Source organism: Aquarana catesbeiana, linkage group LG03 (assembly GCF_042186555.1).
Source record: "Aquarana catesbeiana isolate 2022-GZ linkage group LG03, ASM4218655v1, whole genome shotgun sequence".
NCBI classification, from domain to species: domain Eukaryota; kingdom Metazoa; phylum Chordata; class Amphibia; order Anura; family Ranidae; genus Aquarana; species Aquarana catesbeiana.
This window is the reverse complement of record NC_133326.1, coordinates 540,201,309-540,226,657: the sequence shown is the minus strand read 5'-3', so window position 1 is coordinate 540,226,657 and position 25,349 is coordinate 540,201,309. Positions and strand designations below refer to the sequence as shown.

The window sequence follows — 25,349 nt, the reverse complement described above, 5'->3', positions numbered from 1 at the left end:
TTTGGATTTTTGTTGTTGTTATACTGTCTCTCACTGTTAAAATAAACCTCCTATTAAAATTCGAGACTGATCATTTCTTTGTCCGCAAAGGTACAAAATCAGCAGGGGATCAAATACTTTTTTCTCTTACTGTAAGTGGGTCCACAGTTGCTGATATTTACGCTATCCTTTCAGGCGGCTTTCCAAGTCACCACCTTCCAACTTTTGATCTTTATACTTTTTAATCCCTCAAATGCATTTTGGCCATCATGATAAAATAAAAAGCCATAATACAGTCATTTTTATTGCAATAATAAAAATAAAAACACTTCCAAGTGCTCACTTACAATAAAAATAAAAATCCCTGCAACATTTCCCGTAGATGAAATTAAAGTGAATCGGCATTGCTTTCTACAGAGTCCCAAAGGTGAGCTATAGAATGCACTGCATCCCTTTTGCTTGTCCTTTTTTATTGGTGCTGTAGATTTCATATTTGCTATTTACACAACACTGTGTGTTGGTGAAGGGGAGAAGGTTTTTATATGTTTTTTTGCATAAATCTGACCTGCCAGCTGTAACATGCAAAGGAGTAACTACAGAGGCATATGATCTGCATGCAGTCAAGTCCCTGTTTATATAGAGCATCTGATGTTGGATGATCCTGTAATCTCTAATGGTGCCCACACTCGTTTCAGTACAATACTTAAAGCATATGTTACCCTAAATATTTAATTTTTTTTCTATGTGTGTGTTCATATACAGGCGGTCCCCGGGTTACAAACAAGATAGGGTCTGTAGGTTTGTCCTTAAAGTGTAAGTAAACCCTCCTATCGTTTTCAGCCAAGGAAGCCGCCATCTTTGCCTCTGTTTAATCTACAACTGCCGTGATGCTGCACATGTGATCAGTTATGACACCGGCCATTGGATGGTTTGACAGTTTGACAGCACAACCAATCGGAGTGTTACGTTTCCGGCACGTGCCGGAAATGAAACTGTTTTATGGATGGGTTTACTTCCGCTTTAAGTTGAATCTGTTTGTAAGTCGGAACAGGTACTTTTTTTTTTTTTTTTTTTTTTGGATAGCTTTAAAGCTTTTTGGATAGCATAGGGAAGGGTTAACAAACAAACACCCCTGTAACGTTTTGTTTTGCTGTCTGTGCCCCTGTTCAGAAGATTTCGCCTCACTTTCTGTCCCAATGACAGTTGGATTTTGTAAATTTTGGGTTGTTGTGGAAACAAAGATTGGTGATAAAGCTTCAGTGGAGGCACGTTTTTCCCATAATAACTCTTACAGGAGTGAATTTCCCTTCCTAGGGGTAGATTTTCTTTCACTTCCTGTTGTCTTCCTCCGTTTTGTAAGTAGGAGTCATTTGTAACTAGGGGACCGCCTGTATGTGTATTTTAACAATCGTAGTCTTTGTCATTTTCATGTAATTCTTCCATCTGAAGCACCTGGTTAATTCTGCCAGTCACCCTTCTTCCTGGTTTTAATCAAGCCCCACAAAGCACAGAAGCTTTGTGTTAGCGTGGTCAATTTTCATTCTTTGGCTGGCCATTCAGAGGTACAGGACACTGCAGACACTCAGCATGTCTGTTTTGAGTAGTTTGTTCTGCCACCACATCCCCCTCCGAATCACAGCCTGACTATGGTACAAACCTCATCTGAATCACAGCCTGCCTATGGTACAAACCCCCTCCCAATTACAGCCTGCCTTTGGGACACACCTCCTCCCAATCACAGCCTGTCTTTGAGACACACCCCCTCCCAATCACAGCCTGCCCTTTGGGACACACCCCTTCCCAATGGCAGTGTGTCTCTTTAACAGCCCCCTGCTTAAAGTGGAGTTCTACCCATTTAAAAGCCAGCAGCTACAAAAATTGTAGCTGCTGACTTTTAATAAACAGACACTCACCTGTCCCATGGTCCAGTGATACAGGCGCACAAAACTTTGCTCCTCTCCCCCTCCTCTGTGGCGCCGTCATTGTAACTGTGGGTGTCTGGCTGTGGCTTCACTGCACATGCGCAAGCTGCCCTGTGAATGGCCGGGCAATCTTCTGGGACCTGTGAGGTGTCCCAGAAGATTGCAGGGGGGGGGGGGGGACTTCCTTGCGGCGCCAGGGGAGGAAGTGGGAGCTGGATGTATGTCAAAACTGGGTTTGAAACACAAAATCATAAATTATAATCTAATAATTATAAAAAATATTAGTATAATAATAAAATGAATTTCCCCACAATTCACGATCGCTCAATTCTGCAAGTGTTCTAATTTACTATCGCTGTTTTCTAGCTGGTCTAAAACCTTTTTAGACGTAAGGGGACACTTTTTGTTTGCCATGGACAATCTCAAGTTTCCAGGCAGAAAGAACAGTATACATAATATAAGACTGCATGCAGGGCACTGGACAAAGCACTAGGGACAAAAGGGAGATGAAATGATTTGATATAGTACACTGTAGTCTTACAGGTTACATTATTGTATGTGTTATGTTTTTTGTACATTTTGAATTTGCTGCCGGGCTCCGCCCCCATGCGTCGCAACGCTCACAGGGAACAGAGCCCGGAACACAGAGGATCGGGCGAAGGACACAGCAGGATCCTGGTGACAAGGTAAGTATGCTGTACTAGGATTCTGCAATGCAATCCTGACTTACCGCTAATGATTCTGAAATTTAACCCCGAGCTACACTTGGGAATACCGTCAGAAGGGTTAGAGCAGAAGTTTCATTTTTGGGTGGAACTCTGCTTTAAGCACAGATTGCATCTAGCTGAACAGACTATGGAATACAGGTACACTGTATCTGCACAGTGTCCTGTAACCCCGACCCCACTATCTGGAAGGAGATATGCATGGTCATATGACAAAACTTTTTAACCATGTAAAAAAGGTAATATCTGCAACTAAGCAAAAGCAGTTATGGCGCTTTTATAACTGTGTTAGAAAGTGTCTGTAACATTGTATGGTAACAACTACTTTTACTAACCCAGTTAGCCAGGTATTTCTGTGCTATGAACAATCGGGCTCAGTGTGAATCTTTTTAGATCACTTTTCTTTGGAATACCTTCTGTAAATTAAAAGCAGCTGACAGCTTGAAGAACTTTGTTAATTTTTACTGAGGTTGTAGTTAGTATCTCCAGGATAAGCTATGCTTTACCAACTTGTTAGCAGAAATGAGAGCTGCTTATTTTGGAATATACCAGTGTGGCCCCTGGTGCACCCTTTAAAAAACCTAATTCCAGCTTGACCATTAAATTTCTTATAGTTAGTTCAGGGATTAGATCTTGATTTATAACTCTTCGTGCCTGTGTTTCTGAGAAGTCCCATGGACTTCCTGTCTGGGGCTTGTTCTATGGGAATTCAAGACTTACTTGAAGCAGGTCCAACTGTAGGACAGCTGCACCTGTTAATGAATTCTGTATGCTTTCGGATTTATGTCTCACACTGATGTGGAATGTATGTCATCGACAAAGACCTTTTAAAATGGAAGTCCAGCCTATTCCTAATTAAGGTTTCACCTGCTCCCATCCCCTTTCTAAACCATATTCCATCTACTCTTTGAAAGGAAGATGTGTATACTCACCTATTCCGAGAGCACTCCGGTCACGTTATCTCCCCAGAGGCTGGCTTCAGTGAAGATGAGAGATCTCCGACAAAGGCTGCAGTACTTGGGCACTGGTTTCACCCATAAGCTTACCATGGGGAATCTGTTGTCAGCTGTCCCTCCTCTGCACTGAAACCGCTGCTGACAGCTGATCACGTGACTGGGCCAGATTGCTTTTAGAATAAGTAAGTATACACATCTTCCTTTCACAGTGTAGATAGAATACGGTTTAGAAGAGGGGGGGTGGGTTGGGGGAGCAGTTTTAAGCTTAGTTAGGAATGGACTGGACTTAAACTTTAAGCAACTATTTTGTTAGTGACATTTATTTATCCCTTCCAGAAAGACCAGTGTGAAGAATGCCGGGAAAACTGAAGGTGAAGATTGTGGCCGGGCGCCATTTGCCAGTGATGGACAGAGCAAGTGACCTGACCGACGCCTTTGTGGAGGTGAGAAATTGAGCCGTAGAGGGAATGCATTTTTGGCTTATTTAATATCCTTTTGTCAAGAGTCTTTCAATAAACCCAACTATGGAGGGTCCTGACCATCTCTGTCATTTATTTGATGGAAAATGTAAAATGAGGAGCTGGAGCACATAAAAGCTGAGAGTTACATTTTATGTAAACTCTAGCATGGAAATTATCTTATTTGCTCCCTTTAGGTCTATCAAGTATACCATTGAAAGTGTTCTGTTATAATCCATTTTATATGTCCGAAAAAAAACTATTTTAGAAATTCAGAGCTGTCCTGTGTTATCTCAAAGAGACTATTTAGCCCTCCTAGTTCTCTTCCTATGCTCTGGAGAAGAAGACAGTGGGATGGATTGATAAGTTTAGCAATAGAAAACTGGGCAGGGCTGACACCATTCAGTCCACAAAAATGCAGTGTGTTGTAAGCCTACGGTAAAGGAAATTGTAAATTCTGTATAAAACTACTGTACTCTATTTTAAATGCTTTGCCTATGTATTGCACACTGCACTAATAATGTTTTGATTACATTTGCATTTTTTCATGTCCTGATTTAGAAATGAGCCTGGTAACGCTACTTGTTACCATAAAAGTACAATGGTAATATTAATATACCTACGTAAGTAAAGCATGTGTATAAAAAAACCTTAATTCCAAATAAACAGAACAGTTACAGTATTTGGAAAGATGTTGCATGTATATTTTTTGTTTGTTTCCTACTCCTGTAGTTTTTATTAATTTGGAACCACCAATCAATATGAGGATAGGAGTTGCCTATCTATCAATATTAATCTCCAAAGAATTGTGATTCCTTACCCAATATGCTACAATTCTACCTCAGCGTCACAGAGAAAATAATGAGTGAAAAAAGAAAATCCATTAAATAGATGCTGCTGCTTTAACTATGTTAAAGATTATAAAAAGGTTACCCATGTTATCTAGGTATGAAGCGGTGCCGTCAAGCTCAATCTCTAGTAAATTAAATGTGCAGCACCTACTGCCCAAATAATATACTTAAACTTTAAATAAAATATAAAATAAACTTAAACTTAAAAGTAAAAAATCTAAAATACAAAAACGTCCTGTGAACAGTGAAGCGTCACAACAATACAATATCATAAATAAAGTCCATGCAAAAAGTCCAATTCAATTTCCATAGATTATCTGTGCTGCTATGAAACTTTCAGCTGCAGGCGTTCAATCCTCGCACCACACTTCGTGTCTCCATATCACCACTTCCCCAACAGATAATGCACTCACCAGATCAATTTGCCTTGCATTCTCATGCTTGGCAATTTGCGCTCAGTCATATCATTGGTTAACTCCAACCATAGCCGTCTCCAGGGTATATTCCACCAACCAAGAATGTGAATCCATAAAGGAAAAGACAAAGGAAAGCTCTGATAGTGTAGTATATAAAACCAGCTGTTATTAAACACAAATGTCTCACATCAAACTTGCATGTTCAGAGATAAAAAACACTTTGAAATTCAATCATTCCCTCGCTATTAGTGAGTGGCACCCAGTAGTCAGGTAAATTTCCACATTGCATCTCACCTGACCACCAGCTCCTAGTTCCCGGATCGTCACTTTCGGTTGGGCGTGATGTGTCCCTCTCGGTTCACATCTCTTGATAACTTATATATTATGTCAAGTTTAAGTATATTATTGGTGTAGTAGGTGCTGCACATTTAGTTTACTAAATAGATTGAGCTTGATGGCGCTGCTTTATATCTGTAAAATTTCCAGAACAGTTGGCGAGCCAGCCAGGAAGGGATTTACAGGTGACCCTGACAATCTGAAATGAGGAGCTTGAGATGGTCTTGGAATTTCTGATAATCAGCCGGCAGAGGTAAGCCCTTTGCCCACATTTGAGTTCAATCAGACTTCCTTGATTGGTAAGGCATTTTCAAGTCAAAGGGTACCTATTTTACTCTCCTTAATCAAACTGTACTGATTAATGGTTATATCTTATGTTGTCACTGTCTAATGTCCATTGAAGTGTTCTAGATAAGAATTGGAAGAATAGTGCTGTTCACAGGTTATATGAAGCGCACATCTGCTAATAGTAGTTTAGAGGCAAGAGATTATAGATATATGTAGAGAAGAAGAGTAGACTGGCTAGTCAATATGGGCATTACATTAAGTATGGTAATGCAGGGTAAGAGACCCTCAAAAGTGTCCAGCGCAAGAGAAGTGCTAGAGAATATATGAGCCGAAGGTGCGGTTCTGCCTATACTGAGCCCCTAGATAAATAGTTAAGGTGGACAGGGATCCACAATGGGTTACCGAAGTCCACAGGGACTAAGAATCGTGCAAATTAAACAGCTAGAAAAGCAGCTATCAATTTGTGCAGGATGGATCAATAGTGACAAAGTAACAAAAGACAATAGGAAATTTTGATGTTTAAATTGTGGGATGAATTTGAAGTCAGGCATTACAACTAGTAACTTCTAAAACAGGAGAAAAATCTGAAACGGAGAAATGAAAGTCAAATTGTAGAGGAATAGCAAAATTTTGAGCCCTGACCCAGACAGAATACTTTGTGTGGTCAAAGAAGGAAGATGGGATGAGCATTTTGGCTGCCTGTCTGATCATAGGAGCTAGAGTAAGTTAAGTACAGGATTATACCACATGGGATGCGAGGGATATCGGCGAACAAATTAAGGAAAGCAGAATTTAGAGAGGTAAAACTAGTTTAAGCAGGGACATTTTGAAGAGAGTTATAAGAAAGTTAGAGAATGATATGTATGTCTTGTATAAAAAAGAGAAAAATGTAAGCGATTTTAGAGAGATAATCGTGTGTGTGTGTGGAGTTAGGCTCCGTTCACATATATGCAAATTGAGTTTTGAACCGCATCCCATTCGCATAACATGTGAACCAAACTGGCTTCCTATGGAGCTGGTTCACATATATGTGGTTCAGCGGCAGTGCGTTTTCACTGCAAATTTGAAGAGTCCTGTACGTTTTCTGAGCACTGCGGTGCTATTCAGGCTCATTGGGTTCTACGGGAACACATCTGAATCGCACATCTCTTCACACACAATGCCGGGACATTGAATCAGTGTGACGTATCATAGGAGACGGAACATTGTTACTGCGGCCGCCTGGCTCGGGAAATTCAAATCCAGCTCCGTGACACAGCGGGAGATCGCCGCTCTGATGTGGGCACTGGTGAGGCTTCACCTGGCAGGCACTGGTGAGGCTTCACCTGGCAGGCACTGGTGAGGCTTCACCTGTTAGGCAGGCTGCATCTGACGGGCACTGGTGAGGCTGCATCTGACGGGCATCTGATGGATCCATCGTCAATCATGACACCCGCCGCTACTGCCGACTAGGAAATAAAAAAGGTTCACATACTCCCCTTACTCATTCACATGGGGGGGGGGGGGAGAAATCTGGGGCCTCCCTTGTTAAAGGGGGGCTTTCAGATTCCAATAAGCCCACTGCCCACAGAATCCCCCCATGTTGAGAGCATGTGGCTTGGTGTGGCTCGCTCGTCCACCCCCTTCCTTGCCAGGTTACATGCTCGGATAATGGTCTGATATGGATTTTGGGGGGGGCCCCACAACATTTTTTACAAAAATTTGGCCTGGGGGTTCCTTTCAAAATACATACCAGAGCTTTTTTTTATGTTTTGGCATGGGGTTTATCTTAAAATCTGTACCAGACCCCAAAGGGCCGGGTATGGATCAACACCATTTTTTTTTCACTTTTTTTTTTTTTTAGTGTGTGGATATAGATAGAGCGAGAGATGTGTGTGTATATATAGAGAGAGATCTCTCTCCCTCTCCCTATCTATATCTATATCTATATCTATATCCACAGAGAGAGATCTATCTCTATCCCTATCTCTCTCATCATCCCTATCTCTCCGCCCGCCGGCAAGGGCTGCACAGAACAGAGAGAGAGGACTGACTGTTTATCTGGACAACCATGCTGTAGCCGTCATTCGGCTATAGCGCCGTCAAGAAGTGATTAAACATTAAATTATCTTAGCTGCAGTGTCCCACTGTAACATTTCAGTAAAAATAAATAAACGCTACTTGCATCTTAAAATGCAGTGTTTTACTGTGCAGGTAGTCTTAACTGGCCCTTAAGCTACTTGAATGTGCAGCCATGAGAATCCCACTATAGACTTCCCACCCGGACTATTGGAGGTATTGTATGGAGAAAATCTCAACACCAGGACGTATATGTTGTATATTGATTTAAAACCAAGGTCATTTACTTTCATGACAACCACTGGCCAATGTATTACATGTACCAACATGCGGTAAAAAGAACATAAGGGGAATAACCAAAACCCATGTATGTGTATGTGAACCCGTTAGATGGTTTGAATCTCCAATACCAAAAGATGACTGGACGTGTCTCTTGACATTCTGGATAAATGATATCATATGAGTATATATGGTTCATTGGCCCTACAGAAGGATAGATCTCTCTAATTTCAATTAGTATGTGTCTGCACCGCACTTACTACTTGTTATATCATGTTGAATTTTCACAGGTAAAGTTTGCTAACACCACATTTAAGACAGACGTGTACCCCAAATCCCTCAATCCGCAGTGGAACTCGGAATGGTTCAAATTTGAGGTAAGTTTTGCTTTCACAGACAAGCAATTTTTATTCCACAGGGAAATAGGGAAGCATTAACACCTTGTCTACCCGTTTTCATGTGCAGGTAGATGATGAGGACTTACAGGATGAGCCACTTCAGATCACAGTCCTGGACCATGATACATACAGTGCCAATGATGCCATTGGCAAAGTCTACATTGACATTGACCCTTTGCTATACACTGAGGCTGCCACCGTCATCTCTGGATGGTTTCCCATTTATGACACCATACATGGTAAGAAGGGATATTGTGGTGTTTTTAAATAAGCAGAACTTAGTAAAACCGAATAAGCATATGTATTTACTTAATGAAACCATGTAATGCACCCATTCAGGACAAAGAAACGGGTCCTCTTTAGAGTAAGTGTTCACCAACCACAGATAAACCTGTATAGAAGAGTGGACGGGCTGAGAGAATTCTCTGGCTCTCATAATTGATCTCCTCCTAATAATAATATTTATTAATAATGTATAGAATTTGTATAGCGCCAATAGTTTGAGCGACAAGACCATACAAGAGGGTTAGGAAGGCCCTGCTCTTGAGAGCTTACAATCTAAAAGGGGGTGGGAAAAAGACATACAAAAGGTAATAAATGTGTGTGGATGAGTTGATGGAGAAGGTAAAAGTTCAGTTGTTATGTAGAGGGTGGGATAGGCTTCCCTAACCACTTCAGCCCCGGAAGATTTGGCCCCTTAATGACCAGGCCATTTTTTTGCGATCGGGACTGTGACATTGCGGCGGACAGATCGGGCACTTTTTTTTTGGGACCCTTGACATTTATACAGCGATCAGAGCTAAAAATTGCCACTGATTACTGTATAAATGTCATTGGCAGGGAAGGGATTAACACAAGGGGGCGATCAAGGGGTTAATGTGTGTCCTAGGGAGTGTTTATAACTGTGGGGGGATGGGACTGCCTGGGGGAGAAGACCGATCGTTGTTCATACTTAGCATGAACAACAGTTATGGCTCCTCTCCCCTGACAGAACGGAGATCTGTCTGTTTACATTGACAGACTTCCTTTCTGTCTCTGTGTGGAGCGATCGCTGGTGCCCGGCGGTCATCGTACAGCTACGACGGATCGCCAGTAGGAGCTAGCTAGAGAGATTAGTGTAGGGGAGGGGTGGCCCAAGACGGCTATGAATGTGGCCCTAGCACAAAATGCGCTAACACTTAGTGAACACATGTAGCTGAAGAAAAATTTTACAGTATCTCTTTACTTGACTTTTATAAGTTGTATCTTCCCAAAGAAAAATATCCCATTCTTCATCACACCTTATTTATGACATCAGTTTTCAGCAGCACCTATATTTGTGAGCAACTATTTTTAAGAATGAAGGACACGAAGGGCAAAATTAGAACCAAAATATCTAATGAGCACCTTGAGAATTCCTTGAGAATTGCTACTCCATTCATTATACAAGATAATGATGCGTTAGTTAATGAAAAACTGTGTCAGATATCACCTTAGTTTTATGTTGCCCTCTTTTACTTTTATGATAAAAAATATTACAAAAAAAAATATGAGGTTGTATTACTCCGATAGGTACATTATCTATTTTAGTGTTTGATAACTTCTGAGCTTTCCGACCTTTTCTGCTCATCAGCTATCCTTATTGTCAGTGTATTTTGTGTGGCCCACAACTCCTCTTCTTCCAATGTGGCCCAGGAAGGTCAATAGGTTGAACACCTGTGGTTTAGGAAGTTCCAGGTGATGGGATAGGCTCTGGAGAGGTCCTGGAGGCGAGCTTTGAAATCGGTGACGAGGGAGTTTTGGGCAAAATCAAAGAATATTTTGATTTTATTTCATTGGTTGAGCAGAAGCCAGAGTAGGGATTGCCAGAGAGGGGTGGAGGACTCTAGACGGTTGGTAAAGTGGATGAGTCTGGCAGCAGTATTCATGATAGACTGAAGAGGGTATAGCCTGTGTAAAGGTAGGCCAGTGAGGAGTAGTTTCAGTAGTCGAGGCGAGAGATTACATAGGAGTGAAGTAGTTTGGTGGTGTCATCTGTTACGAAGGGGCAAATTTTTGAGATATTGTTGCATTGAAGGCAGTTATATCAGGCTTACACCTATAACCATGACGTGGTAGGAGGGACTGATAGTTATGCTATTGATCTGAATAGAAAAGTCTGGTTAAGGTACGCAGGGGGAGGAAATATAATGAGCTCAGTTTTAGAAAGACTGGGTTTGAGGAAGTGGTGTGACATGCATATTGTTTTGTCCATTAGTAAATTAGTGATGCTCGAGGAGCCTGAAGGGTTGAGCTGAGGAGTAGAGAGCGAGATTTGGGTGTTATCAGCATAGAGATTTTATTAGAAGTCATGGGAGGCTATCAGGTGACCCAGATAGGAGGTGTAGATCTAGAATAGAATGGGTCAGAAAGCAAAGCCTTGGGGAACTCCTACGGATAGGAAGAAGAGAGGAGGAGATAGTTGTGGGTGACACTGAAGGTGCGGCAAGTTAGGGAACATGGGGACCAATAAAGTGGAGTTTTTGTGGCAGAATGGGGAGTCAGCTATATCAAAGGTAGCAGAAAGGTTTGATAATTATGAGTACAGAGTAGTTTTAGCAGTTATTCATTTTCAGAAGGGCAGTTTCTGTGGAGTGTTGTGGGCGAAAGCCGTAATGGAAGGCTTTGAGAATGTTGCTATTGGAAAGGTAGCAGCTCAGACTGTTGTAGACTTGATATTGTAGGATTTTGAGGGAAGCAAGCACATACAGTTGTTTTAGACTGGTGGGGTCCAGTGAGAGATTTTTAGGACAAACCTTCACTCAAAAGAGAAAGTAGCTCTCACCCGCCTACCCAACCCTGCCCCTAACACATTCCAGTGTGTTTTTTTTTTTTTTTTTTTGTCATAAATACTGTAGCTGCTGACTTTAATTCTTAAAAAAATGGGTAAAGCTTCTCTTTAAGTACAGGGGTGACCAGTACATGTTTAAGAGGTGTTTGAGGATGCCAGTAGAGAGAGAGACTGAAGATTAGATGGATTAGAGTGTAGAATAGGGCAAGATGTTAACCAGAGAAGTTGCGAGAAGACAGTCCAGGAGGTAGGTGGTTAGGTAGGCATCACAAAAAGTTTAGCACCCTTCTCTGTGATAATGGAGCCAAACAATGAAAGTACTGAATGTTTTGGTAGACATGGTATGTTGAGGTAGATGCCCGAAGAATGGAGATCCCATCAAGAATTGCTTCAATCTTGTTTTTGAAATAATTGGCAATGTGCAGGTCAGTGAATTGGTGGGTGGGGACAGTGAGTGTTAAAATTAGAAAGGAGTTGCCTGCATGGGAGGGTGATGCAATAGGCCTGGAGGCAAGATTTGTATTTTAAGAAGGCTTTTTTTACATATAGGTTGAAATCTTGCAGGGATTTAGGTTTCTGCCACAGCCACTCATGGGCCTGGCTGTTTCTGGCTTATTGACCCAGAACAAGCCTACAGATGATCAAGCCAGAGTGAAGTCTGATCTGCATATTTGTGTAACGTGTATGTTTCAGGAAGTATTGAAGCCAGATGATCAGCATATACTTACCTTTTCAAAAGGAGAGCTCAACAAGCCTCCGTATTTTCTTTCCCTGCGCTTACAAGGGAAAGATGCAGAGAACAAAGCCCATGTCACTTAGTGAGTGCCATTCTGTGCATCAAGGGCTGCCCACTGCTGCACAGAAAGAGGGGGACCTTGGAACGTCACTTGACCAGACTGGTGATGACGGCTCCATCAAAAATATATAAATATATATATATATATATATATATATATATATATATATATATATATATATATATATATATAAAAAAATGTTTAAATGGTATATGAGGCTGCTCCAAGGAGGCACAGTCTGCCTAACCTGGAGCAGGGTTTTAGGTGCATACCCATAGTCATTAACCATTATACATGTGTACTTCTCACTGCAGTCATCGAGGCAATGTCACTGTGACTGTTGAACTTTAATGGGGAGAGGCCTGATTCTGTGCTCCCATCTGTCGGCTCTGTAGCCGGATGTTTCTAGCTACCACTGGAGCGCACTGTCTGGGGGTGGGAAGGTTGCTTTTTATTGGGTGGGAGAGCAAACAGAACCTGTGGATATTCTCATTTGTTTCCCTAGTCCTTTTTACTGTAGTAATGCTCAAGCAGTAGATAACAGAAGTCCTTGTTTAATGATGTTTTCTTTCCTTCTTTGGTGCAGGAATTAGGGGGGAGATCAGTGTTGTGGTGAAGGTCGATCTCTTTAATGACTTAAATCGTTTCCGACAATCTTCATGTGGTGTCAAGTTCTTCTGTAGTAAGTAACCTGTAAAGTGGATGGAAGTTGAACAGTGATAAGACAGAATTCCAACCTCCGTATATCATTCATATGTTTTTAGTCTATGCACTGTATAAAGACCAGATTTTTTGTAATGCAAATAGTGCTTACTGAAGTTTTTAAACCAGCTGATGTCAAAAAGCAGACCTTAAAGTGGTTGTAAAGTTACATCTACAGTGCCTTGCAAAAGTATTCACCCCCTTGGCATTTTTCCTGTTTTGTTGCCCCACAACCTGGAATTAACATGGATTGTTTGAGGATTTGCATCATTTAATTTACAGAACATGCCTACAACTTTGAAGATGGTGGTTTTTTTTTGTGAAGCAAACAACAAATAGAGGCACCTATTGCGGCTATCACAGCTCCAAGTCGCTTTGGATAAGTCTCTGAGCTTGTCGCATCTTACCACTGGGATTTTTGCCCATTCATCCTTGCAAAACTGCTCCAGCTCCTTCAAGTTGGATGGTTTGCGCCTGTGAACAGCAATCTTTAAGTCTGAGCACAGAGTTTCTATTGGATTGAGGTCTGGGCTTTGACTAGGCCATTCCAACATATTTTCATGTTTCTCATGTTTCCACTTAAACCACTCAAGTGTTGCTTTAGCAGTGTGTTTGTCCTGCTGGAAGGTGAACCTCCGTCCTAGCGTCAAATCACACACAGAGTGGTACAGGTTTTGCTCAAGAATATCCCTGTTTTTAGCACAATCCATCTTTCCCCCAACTCTGACCAGTTTTCCCAGTCCTGACTGCTGAAAAACATCCCCACAGCATGATGCTGCCACCACCATGTTTCACTGTGGGGATGGTGTTCTTTGGGTGATGTGTTGGCTTTGCGCCAGACATAGCGTTTTTCTTTAATGGCCAAAAAGTTCAATTTTAGTCTCGTCAGACCAAAGCACCTTCCTACATACATTTTGAGAGTCTCCCACATGCCTTTTCGCAAACTCAAAACGTGCCATTTTGTTTTTTGCGAAAGTAATGGCTTTCTTCTGGCCACTGTGCCATAAAGCCCAACTCTATGGAGCGTATGGCTTATTGTTGTCCTATGTACAGATACTCCAGTCTCTGCTGTGGAATTCTGCAGCTTCTCCAGGGTTACCTTAAGTCTCTGTGCTGCCTCTCTGATTAATTAATGCCCTCCTTGCCCGGTCCGTGAGTTTTGGTGTGCGGCCTTCTCGGCAGGTTTGCTGTTGTGCCATGTTCTTTCCACTTGGTTATGATAGATTTGATGGTGCTCCTAGGGATCATCAAAGATTTGGGTTTTTTTTTTTTTATAACCTAACCCTGACTTGTACTTCTCAACAACATTGTCCCTTGCTTGTTTTGAGAGTTCCTTGGTCTTCATGGCAGTGTTTGGTTAGTGGTGCCTCTTGCTTAGGTGTTGCAGCCTCTGGGGCCTTTCAAAAAGGTGTGTATATGTAATGACAGATTTTTAATTTTACTTCGCCAACTTAGGCTATTGTGTTCTGATCCATCACATATACTTCAGATTAAAAAAACATTGAACTAAAGGCTGTAATGTAACAAAATAGGTAAAAAGCCAAGGAGATTGAATACTTTTGCAAGGCACTGTATTAATTACTTTGAGCCTCTGTTTTTTTTTTTTTTGTTTTTGTTTTTGTTTTAGCTTGACATTTAGTACAGTGTATGTGTTTTCTTAAAATTCACTGTTCGGCTGTGCAGTCATGGGTCCTTCCTCTGCTTCCCCTCCCGATCTAAGAGACTACACTGGAAGGAGCTGAGACTCCCTTTGGATGTACGCAAGATGGCAGAGTGAAGTCATGTGACTGCACAACAGTACTGTGCAAAGGAGGTGTATTTAGTATTATAATTTTAAGAAAACACACACTGTACTAAACATGGCCCTAAAACGGAGACATTCAAAGTAATTTATAGATGTTTCTTTACAAGCACTGGAGCAGAGAATAGTTTTACTCCAAGGCGGGGGGGAGGAGAGGAGATCGACTTCACATACAGACTCCGGAAAGGGAGGGGGAGTGGGGGAGATGCTGAGGGGAGAGCAGGATGACGGAGGCACTTAATCTGACCACTCTATCATTGATCAGCACCCATGATTAGCGTGGTCAAGTACACACAGGGAACACAGGAACAGGCAGGATCAACCAGGTATTGTACAACATCGAAAAGGTCAACTGACACTGCAAAAGCACTATGCTATATAGAATGCCTTAAATAGACAGGAGCTTTTTTTTTTTTTTTTTTATTTTCACAACCACTTTATGCCGGCCATAAAAGGAGTGAATTTCTTTCTTGCAGCCCCAGGTTGCAGTAAAGAAATTTGCTAAATTCCCCCATCAACACAGACAGTGATGATGTGGGAATCCCTCCTGCCAAGCCATTGTCTTCTCCTAGTAGGGGAAGGCATCCCCTCTGGCAGAAGACAGTGATTATTGCTAGCGGCTATAGCAGCCGCCAGTGATAATTGCAGGTAAAGCCCTGAATGCTGTTTGTACCCAAGTTGATCGATCAACTTGATACATACAGCATGCCCATACACAGTTCAAATCTCAGCTTGTTCATGCTGAACCAGTCAAGATTTGACCGAGTATGGCCTGCCATAGGCCCCTTTTCGATGGGGGCGGACTACGTCAAGTGGATCCGCCTGCTCAGCGGGGGATCTCACAGCTGATTCCCGCTGAGCAGGCGGATGACAGGTCCGTATCTGTTTCGCTATGCAGAGCGGACACAGACACAGCCCTCTTCGTTATGGGGTGATCGGATGGAAACTGACCGACTGTCATTCGATTTGTCTGTTTTTAAAGGACAGGATCAGATGCTGGCTGGTGTTAGCAGACACATGTCCGCTGACATCCGTCGCTCCATAGAGAGCTATGGATGGTCCGATTGGGACCAACTGACAGGCTGACTTGATCGGTCTGTGGGTGTGAAAGGAGCCTTAAGCCCCATACACACTATTAGATTTTCTGCAGATTTTTGCCTTCACATTTACTAAAACCATATAATATGAGGTCAAGTCTTAGAACTTGATTTTGTATGCAATCAGGCAGGCCCTTGCACTGCATGGTTTTGGTAAATCTGAAGACAAAAGCCTGCAGAAAATCTAATCGGGGTCATAGAAACAGTGTTAACTTAAAAAATTTGGAGGTGAGACGGAAAGATACAAAGTAACATTGTTTAGAAATATTGTTCAGACATAAGATGGAGAAATAAAAAATTAAAAAATTGTTAATTTTGTAACTGTTTCATTCACCTGCCCTTTGAAGGGATGAGCTTCCATTTGCATGATGTCAGTTAAAGTGACTTGGCAAAAAAAAAAAAAAAAAAAAAAGAAAAAAATATATGCATTACTGTACAATCCTGAGTAATGATGTTTTTTTCTGAATAAACAGGCCCATAGCAGAAATATAAAACATTCTCTGCTGCATAGGGGTGTACAGGTGCGAGAGCTGAACTGGTTAGGATTAGTTTGCCCAGAACTGATATTTCTGTGTTTGATAGATACTAGAGAGAAAAATCCTTGACACTGTCTTCTATCTGTAATGAGTCTTCTCTGCCATTAGCTGATGTTGATATTCGGTTCAGTGACTCCCATCTGCAATTGGGTATTGAGAGCCTGCTCCTTGGGGATGTATTATCAGGCTACTCTGGATTTACAGAAAACTGCATGGTACCACTCTACAGCATTCAGCATTTTTTTTTTTTCTTTAATGGTGTGGGGGACGGTAATGTGGAGGGAGGATTTGACTTAGGCCCCTTTCACATTTATACGACTTCAAAGTCGCACGATTTTACCGTGATTTCATGGCCGCGATTTGGGAGCAGTACTACTTTGTACGACTTTGCCACAACTTTGGCATTAACCATTCTCAGCTTGTGCTTACAAAGTAGTGCTGAAATCGTGTCTATATTATTCAGGTACGATTTGCATGCTACTTGAGGGTTTAACATTGAGGTCTATGGAGTACAAATCGTATGGAAGTTGGACCAAAGTAGCGCAGGGAGTACTTTGAAGTCGGCACTACTTAAAGTCATGCCAATATGAATAGTAGTCATTGAAAATCATGGAGAATGACTTGTCATACGATTTTCAAGTACAAAATCGTGGGACAAGTCGTATAAGTGTGAAAGGGGCCTTAGGCTTTAAATGCTATCTTTATGCTTTTTGTGTAACCTGATTCTTTGTGAACACTTTTCCTTCTTCACACTTTCCAGCCACGTCTATCCCAAAGTCATATCGTGCTGTGGTCATACATGGGTTTGTGGAGGAGCTGGTGGTGAACGAGGATCCAGAATACCAGTGGATTGACCGAATCCGGACTCCGAGAGCCTCCAACGAGGCCCGACAAAGGCTGATATCACTCATGTCAGGTAAGAAGAGCCGGTCTAATGATTTATGTGCTTCTACTTTCTATATACACATATATCCCATAGGTAGTCTGCTTAATCAGGCTAGTAGTCAACTTTTGGTCACATCTTTACAAATTCTTTAAAAACTGCTGTGAAAGAGAAAATCCTTTTGGTTGAGTCCGTCATTGCCTAACATATACCAGTGGACTAGCACTGGTTACCCAAATTCTTCTGTATAGGAAAGTTTAAATATAACAGGTGCCCCCCCCCCCCCCAAAAAAATAGCACAAAACTTTGGACCCAAGGTTGCTACCCATAGGTTGGGGTCACTCAGGTCTGGAGTGTGATTTTCTTGCTTCTTTTGTATTATGCTTTGAAGAAGTTGTATGTATGTGCAAAGAAACTACAGGGGCTTGTCTTCAATTTACTTTTTGTTTATTGAGAACTACATTGATAATTCTGTTGTGATGGTGATACCTTGTACAATTTTCTCATGAGCTCATTAAACAGAGTTTAAAGAGTAACTTTCGTGGTAAAAATTAGCAATAAAAAAGCATAATATAGCATATACAATATACAAGTCCTATTGTAATTGAATGTTATTAAAAATTACCTTTCCCTTTCAATCTGCAGCTCTGTAATTTTCTGTAAAATACAATGCAATATGGCTACCTTGAGGCATTCCAGTGTTTCTCAACTCCAGTCCTCAAGGCATCCCAACAAGTCATGTTTTCATGCTTTCCATTATTTTGCACAGGTGATTTGATCAGTTTCACTACCTTAGTAATAACCACAGCCCTTTTATCTGAGGGAAATCTTGAAAACATGACCTGTTGGGGCGCCTTGAGGGCTGGAGTTGAGAAACACTGCTGTATACAGAACACCCGCCAGATATATAATTTCCTGCTTGAGTGATTGGCTTTCTGATTTTCCCAAAAGTCTGCACTAAGATGCAAATCAGATTTTGAGCATCCCCCTACAACAAAAATGTAATTTTTGGTGAAGTACTCCCAAAGGGAAATCATGTCTAAAGGGATGCAGACCCTGCAACTTTCTTCATTAGAGCCCTGCAGGTACAGTAGCTGATTGATAATTATAAGATCACTCCCATTAGATTCACACATGAAACGCAGACAAACGCTATTTTGTCAGAATAACAAAAGGTAAGAATCTGCAACAAAGTTTGTTAAAATCCCTTTAATGTACATTGATCACTCAGAGGGGAATGTTTTTTTTCTCAACAAAAGTGGAGTTATTCTTTAAAAAACAAAGAAGATAGTTTGCGCAATAAAAGGTTAGGGTCCTGTACTTGGTATGGTGGCAAAGCAATCTGACATTGCTACTACCAGCTTTGTTTTAATAAAAATAAGTTGCAGTGAATGATCCAGATGTTGTTTTAAAACAGGTATTAACCCTTGATATATGTACACTGATGCAGGGAGGGAAGACTCCTGGTCAGGTTTGTATTGCTGTTTGTTGGAGCTGCACAATTCTGTCTAAAATGAGAATCACAATTTTTTTGCTTAGAATAAAGATCATGCTTCTCGCGGCGTAACATCATCTTTCACATTATACAAAAAAATTGGGCTAACTTTCCTATTTTTTTTTTTTTTTTTTAATTCATTAATCACTTGCCCACTGGGCACTTAAACCCCCCCCTTCCAAACCAGACCAATTTTTCAGCTTTCGGTGCTCTCACATTTTAAATGACAATTACTCAGTCATGCAACACTGTACCTATATGAAATTTTTGTCCTTTTTTTTCACACAAATAGAGCTTTCTTTTGGTGGTATTTAATCACCATTGTTTTTTCTTTTATAGCGCAAAAAAAAAAAAAAAAAAAAGACCGAAAATTCTGTAAAAAAAAAAAAAAAAAAAAATAAAAAAAAAAAATGCATTTTTCTTTTGTTTCTGTTATTACATTTTGCAAATTTAGTAACTTTTCTTCATATATTTTGGCCAAAAGTTATACTGCTACATATCTTTGATAAAAATAACCCAAATCAGTGTATATTATTTGGTCTTTGTGAAAGTTAGAGTCCACAAGCTATGGTGCCAATCTCTGAAAATTGATAACACCTGATGCACTGAAGGCCTATCTCAATTTTTGAGACCTAACAAGCCAGGAAAGTACAAATACCCCCCAGTATTTAGTAAGAGGCATGGTGAGTTTTTTTGAAGTTGTATTTTTTTCCCACAATTCTTTGCTAAATCAAGTGTGTTTTTTTGTTTTTTTTTTGTTTTTTTTTTTTTTTTCACAAAATTGTTATATTAGCAGGTTATTTCTCACACATAGAATATGCATACCACAAATTACACCCCAAAACACATTCTACTACTCCTCCTGAGTATGGCGATACCACATATGTGAGACTTTTATACAGCCTGGGCACATATAGAGGCCCAACATGCAGGGAGCGCCATCAGGCGTTTTTGGAGCATAAATTACACATATAATTTCTTGACTACCTCTTGCACTTTTGAAGGCCCTAGAGAACCAGGACAATGGAAACGCCCCCAAAAATTACCCCATTTTGGAAAGCACCCCAACGTATAATCTATGAGGCATAATGAGTCTTTTGAACATGTCATTTTTTTTCTACAAGTTTTTGGAAAATGTGTAAAGAAAATGAGAACGCCCTTTTTTTTTTTTTTTTTTTTTTTTTTTTTTAAACACAACGTTGTCCATTTACACAATATTTCTAACACATAGCATGTACATACCAAAAATTACACCCCAAAATAGATCCACATGTGGGAGACTTTTCCACAGTGTGGCCATACATAAAGACCCAACATGCAGTGAGCAGCATCAGGTGTTCTAGGTGCATAAGTTTCAAATCTAATTTGACTACCTATTACACTTTTGTGAGGCACTGTAGTGGCATGGATGAGAACTGATGTTGCATAGATGAGCATGAATAGGGATGGATGAGCCATGGATGGGGATGGCTGGGTATGGATGGGGATGGCTGGGTATGGATGGGGATGGCTGGGTATGGATGGGATGGCTGGGTATGGCTTGGGATGGCTGGGTATGGCTGAGGATAGATGGATGGCTGAGGATGGATGGATGGCTGAGGATGGATGGATGGGTATGCTGAGTATGTTTGGATGGATGGGTATGCTGAGCATGGATGGCTGAGTATGGATGGATGGAATGGGCACATAGCGCTGTGGGCACTACATATCCAGCCCACAGCACTGCTGCCACCAATCTCTCCCCTCTCCCCTCGCACTGTACCGATCGGTACAGAGAGGGGAGAGAGGAACAGGCAGTGACGCCGGTTTGTTTACCAGCGATCACGCCTTCATTTGACGGAGCGATCACGTGCTAAGCGGCCGCTTACCGTGATCCGTGATGCACCGGGTCCTCTCGACCCGACGGTCATGGATATTCCCGGGTGCGCACCCCAGGGGGCGCGCGGGAGCAGGCTTCTGGGAGGACGTCAATGTACGCCCTCCCAGAGTTATCGAGCCGCACTGTAGCCGTCATTCGGCTATAGCGCGGTTGGCAAGAGGTTAAAGTGTTTGTTTTTCAAAAAATTGCGTTTGAAAGACAGCTGCGCAAATACAGTGTGACATAAAATATTGCAACAACCGCCATTTTATTCTCTAGGGTCTCTGCTAAAAAAATTATATAATGTTTGCGGGTCCTAAGTAATTTTCTAGCAAAAAATACTGATTTTAACTTGTAGTCAACAAGTGTCAAAAAGGTTTAGTCTTTAAGTGGTTAAACTGCCCTCATCTACAGACTGAAGTTCATCCCTTTTGATCTAAGAACAAAATGTTATTTTGTTTATAGTTATCTCCTATGTTGAGACAAACTTGGCAGGCTGCCTGGATTTTTTATTTTTTTGTCAGAAGTGAGCAGAGAACTCTCTTCACTTGTTACATAGAATTGGGGAAATGCTGTTTTAAGATTGGGAGGGGGGTAGAATTGCGATTCTTTAACGATTAATCGTGCAGCTCTACTGTCTGTGTACCAGTTGGGGTGATGGGGCACAGTGCAGTAGAGCGTTCATATAATCAGCAGCCTCACAATAATGTTTTTATTTCCTTGTCCCCAGGTGAGCTGCAAAGGAAGATCGGTGTGAAGGTCCTGGAGATGCGGGGGAATGCTGTGGTTGGCTACCTGCAGTGCTTTGACCTAGAGGGGGAGTCTGGTTTGGTTGTGCGTGCTATCGGAACAGCATGCACCCTGGATAAACTCACTAACCCCGCTCCCTTCGCTCCATCCTGTCACTCTCCATGTAAAGAACTAAAGGAGTAAGTATATGTACATGGTGTGATTTCGTATCTGTATGTGAGCTGTGGCTTCAAAAGTTAAATGCGCAAGGTACATGTTTTGCCAATAATCAGAGGTTGAGGACGTTGGGCCTCTGTCGTGGCATCTGTGTGTTTATACCATGCACCTCCTGCAGCAGCCCCTCCTGACCACCAAAAGGGGGAGATCAAAGTGGTGTGTAATCCTCAGACCTGAAATATGAACAAAGCACGTGCCTCTGTACTATGTACTTGTCTCTATCCAAAGCACTGAGAGTGATTTCTCTCTGTTGCCTGATTCCTCTGTTATCTGCATGAGTCACTTCTGACAGTTTTTCTGGACTCAAAGATAATTAGTGATGGGAAAAGAAGAGCTCCAGCACACCACCTGTGATTGACAACCATAGCTGCGCATGTTTCCAGTACTGTGAGGAGGGGTTGTTCCCTTCCCTTCAATCCAGGCTCAGAGCTCTCCTCACTGAGCTATGCAGTGTGATAATTCAGATCGCTGCCCCTCTGCTTTTAAGAGCTGAGAGATGCTGTGTAAAAGGTGTGTTGTCGCTTTAAAAATTCTGCAGTAAATTACTGAAAAATATTTTATGGGATGAGAAATCCAGTGATCTCCTAACCTTCTCTAGTGAGCTTGACAACACAGTGCTTCTACCTACTAAAATCCTAAGCACTGCCCAAGTTCTCATAGAAACATAGAAGAGTGACAGCATGAAAAAGACCAAGTGGTCCATTGAGTCCGCTCTATCACCTGGTGGACTACAGAACACCCCCTCTCCCTATTTCAGTAAACCTTTCCCCCTTACTTCATTTCTTTGCAGCAGAGGCACTGCATTGTCAGCTTATTGCAGTTCTTAACTTTATTCCAACAGCTGACAGCCACCATGCCAATCCCATGTCCACAGGTGGGACAGTGGAGGCCAAAACGCATGGTGGGGCAGTCAAGTGGGAAAGATAGTACCTTTGGCAGGCAGTGGAAGTGATATCTTCCACCTGAAAGCCCATAGTGGGCTAAACAAATGTAAACACTAAATTCACTTTAAAAGAAATAAATGCTAATGTTTTTTGCAGGCATTTATTATTATTTTTTTTAGGAGCCTGCAGAGCATTGCACCCATGATCAGCATTTTGCAGGTATAGTGCCAGGCTCCTGCAGACACTCAGTACAGCTGTCTGTCCATACTGCCCATATGGGTAAACACTTACTGGAGTGCAGGAAGTGTCAATGAAGTACAAGAGCCCTCATCAGCACCCTCATAGTTCATTGAGGCTTGCAAGCAATCTGACACGATGGAAGATGAGACTTGGAATTAAGTCACAGATCTACCCCGCACAACTGCACTGTTTTGTGTTTAGTCCAATTGTGGCAGCGGGTGTGGGGGGAGGATCCCCCGCCCATTGTCAAAATTAGTTATTGAGGGGGGAGTGGGTGCTGCTGCAGTAGTAACAGGTTACATGTTACATCCTAAATATGGGTGTAACATGTTAAACCTTTACTTTAAACACAGCTGCCAGGGCTGTGTTTAATATCCCATTATACAAGCTACAGTACATGAACAGTGCTGGTAGACAAGAGGTAAAAGGACTGTTGACATCTGCTCATTTTAGTTAAACTGCCGATGTGGTGTCTAACAAAGTCTTAGTTGTTGCATCTTCGAAGTTTTTAGAAAACTGTGCATTGTATAACACGTGCAACATGCATACGCCTAAAAGGTGCAGATGTAAATGAGGGCCTATAGCTGACAGCTGACCATATACTATACAGTCTGATTGTACAATCTCCTTTAATAATTAGTATCCAATCAGGTGTGCTGTTAAACCACTGCCGCTGATGAAGCAGTACAACCGGCCCTGTTTTATCAGGCCCCATAAGCTCAACAGGGGGGCCCGGCAGCTTTATAGTTCATTTTTGCCTAAACAAAAAAAAATAGGACTTTGCTAAACCACACCCCTGCTCCCACATGCTTGCCAGGGTCTAGAATTACATTTTCCCTGGGCCCTATCAGGTCAACAGAGAGGCCCAGGTGGTGAGAGCCGATGAGGGTTTTGTTTTTTTCCCATTTCTGGGATGCAGGCACATAATCCTGCACCGCATGTTGCACTGCACCTGCACAAATTAGTGTCGGCTGCCCACTGTCTGTGCCTTCTCTGGCGGAATGATTGTTATGTAGATTCTATCTGATGTGAGGAAGCTAAGAGCGCGCAGAAGTACTTGGTGGCAGGTAGCGGCACACAGGCAGGCAGCCCACTGCACACACAGTGACACTGACACAAGCTAATCCAGAGAGAAGATACAGTGCCCAGACTCCACACTGTGTGCTTAGGATAATCATCGTTATGATGATCACAGCACAGCAGGTTCTCTATGGCTCTGTCACAGTGTCACGTGGCTATTGGGTGCTGACTCTGTTAACTTATGGCTGTACTGTGTGTGTCAGACTGTAACACAGTTTAGCAATAACAGTCAGAACCCAACAGCCATGTGAAACCGTGACAGAGCCATAGAGCACCTGCTATGCTGTGATCATCATAATGATGATCATAAGCACGAGATGCTAGTTTACACTTGTGTTGGGGGAAGGGGGGTGCAATAAAATCACGCAGCTGAGCTGTGTTTTTTACTGCCCCCCCCACTCCCCTTTAAGAATCTTTCACCCAAGCTTTTTAATTGGGACTACATTCTTTCTATTTTTCCAGACCTTAACGTGATAGATCAGAAGTAGCCTGATGTAAATGAACACAAGTCCATTTACATCTGGCCACCCATACAGCCATCACAAGTCCACCCCTGTCCGTTGTGTGGTGTATGTGGACACAATCTGAGTGGGTACAGATGCCAAAACACTGACATCTGTCTAGTTTAGCTCCCACTTATGATTGGTGAGGCGCTGAGGTGGATTCAGACAAGGGTCCAAATGTGCCTAAGCTCATCCATGCTAATTAGTTGTTGTAAAAAGAAAGTTCTAAAATAAGACATCTCTGATGCTTTAAAATAAGTGTAATACATTTACAATAATAATGGTAATGGTTATTACGTTTGTAGAGATGGCTTATTTTAGAATTTTCCTGTCCATAACCAGAGTGAATTTTGTACTGCCTAATAGATATCTCAATAACCACTTGAGGCCTCATACACACAGATGGTGAGAGACTGATTCCATGTTTTGCTTAATATTGTAGGTGCTTTGTCACACCCAAGGAGCCGCATCTGCTTTGAGTACAGCCTCCTATACAAGTGAATAGGTGTATACACTTGTAGTCATATAATGCTTCATTGCATCTGTGCTTACCTGCCCACATGCGCACTGAAGCATCAGTGTTTTACAAGAGTACATTCACTTGTTTAGAAGGCTGTACACTGTGACACCTATGGTTCCTCAAATGGAGGAATGTTATGCCCAGCATATTTTTAAGCCTGCATGAGTCCCTACCACCTGTTTTAAAATAATGTAGGGATAGTGGCTATTCATCCAAGTGCCCTTTAAAAAAAAAAAAAAAGCTAGCTTGGCCTCAGCAGTTTCTGTGTGCTCCCCTCTGGATTTAGTGCTGGAATTGTGCTTTCTAAGAAAGCCAGGATCTAGCACTAGGCATAGAAGCTGAAAAAATAATTTCCTTGGCTTCAAACTGTGCTACACAGCATTTCATAGGAGCACATGTAGCAGACTGCTGCTTGTCCCTGCTTTTGTAGCCTCCTGGAATATGTGAAGGTTTTACATGAATAAATAAAGGCTTATCATTGTAAGCACCCCTGTCGGTGGTAAATGGTTAGT

General features: G+C 41.8%; 1 protein-coding gene across 14 annotated transcripts in view; it reads left to right on the top strand.

The window, feature by feature from the left end:
- The window catches only part of C2CD5 (C2 calcium dependent domain containing 5), a 224,947-nt gene that overhangs the window by 8,375 nt on the left and 191,223 nt on the right, over positions 1-25,349 (top strand). For all 14 annotated transcript variants that reach the window (XM_073621440.1, XM_073621450.1, XM_073621448.1 and 11 more), the window contains exons 2-7: positions 3,919-4,025; positions 8,559-8,645; positions 8,734-8,905; positions 12,859-12,954; positions 17,169-17,324; positions 21,375-21,573. In XM_073621440.1, the coding sequence (XP_073477541.1) occupies positions 3,936-4,025; positions 8,559-8,645; positions 8,734-8,905; positions 12,859-12,954; positions 17,169-17,324; positions 21,375-21,573 (800 nt within the window). In that variant the 5' untranslated portion in view covers positions 3,919-3,935. The remainder of the gene's footprint in view (positions 1-3,918; positions 4,026-8,558; positions 8,646-8,733; positions 8,906-12,858; positions 12,955-17,168; positions 17,325-21,374; positions 21,574-25,349) is intronic.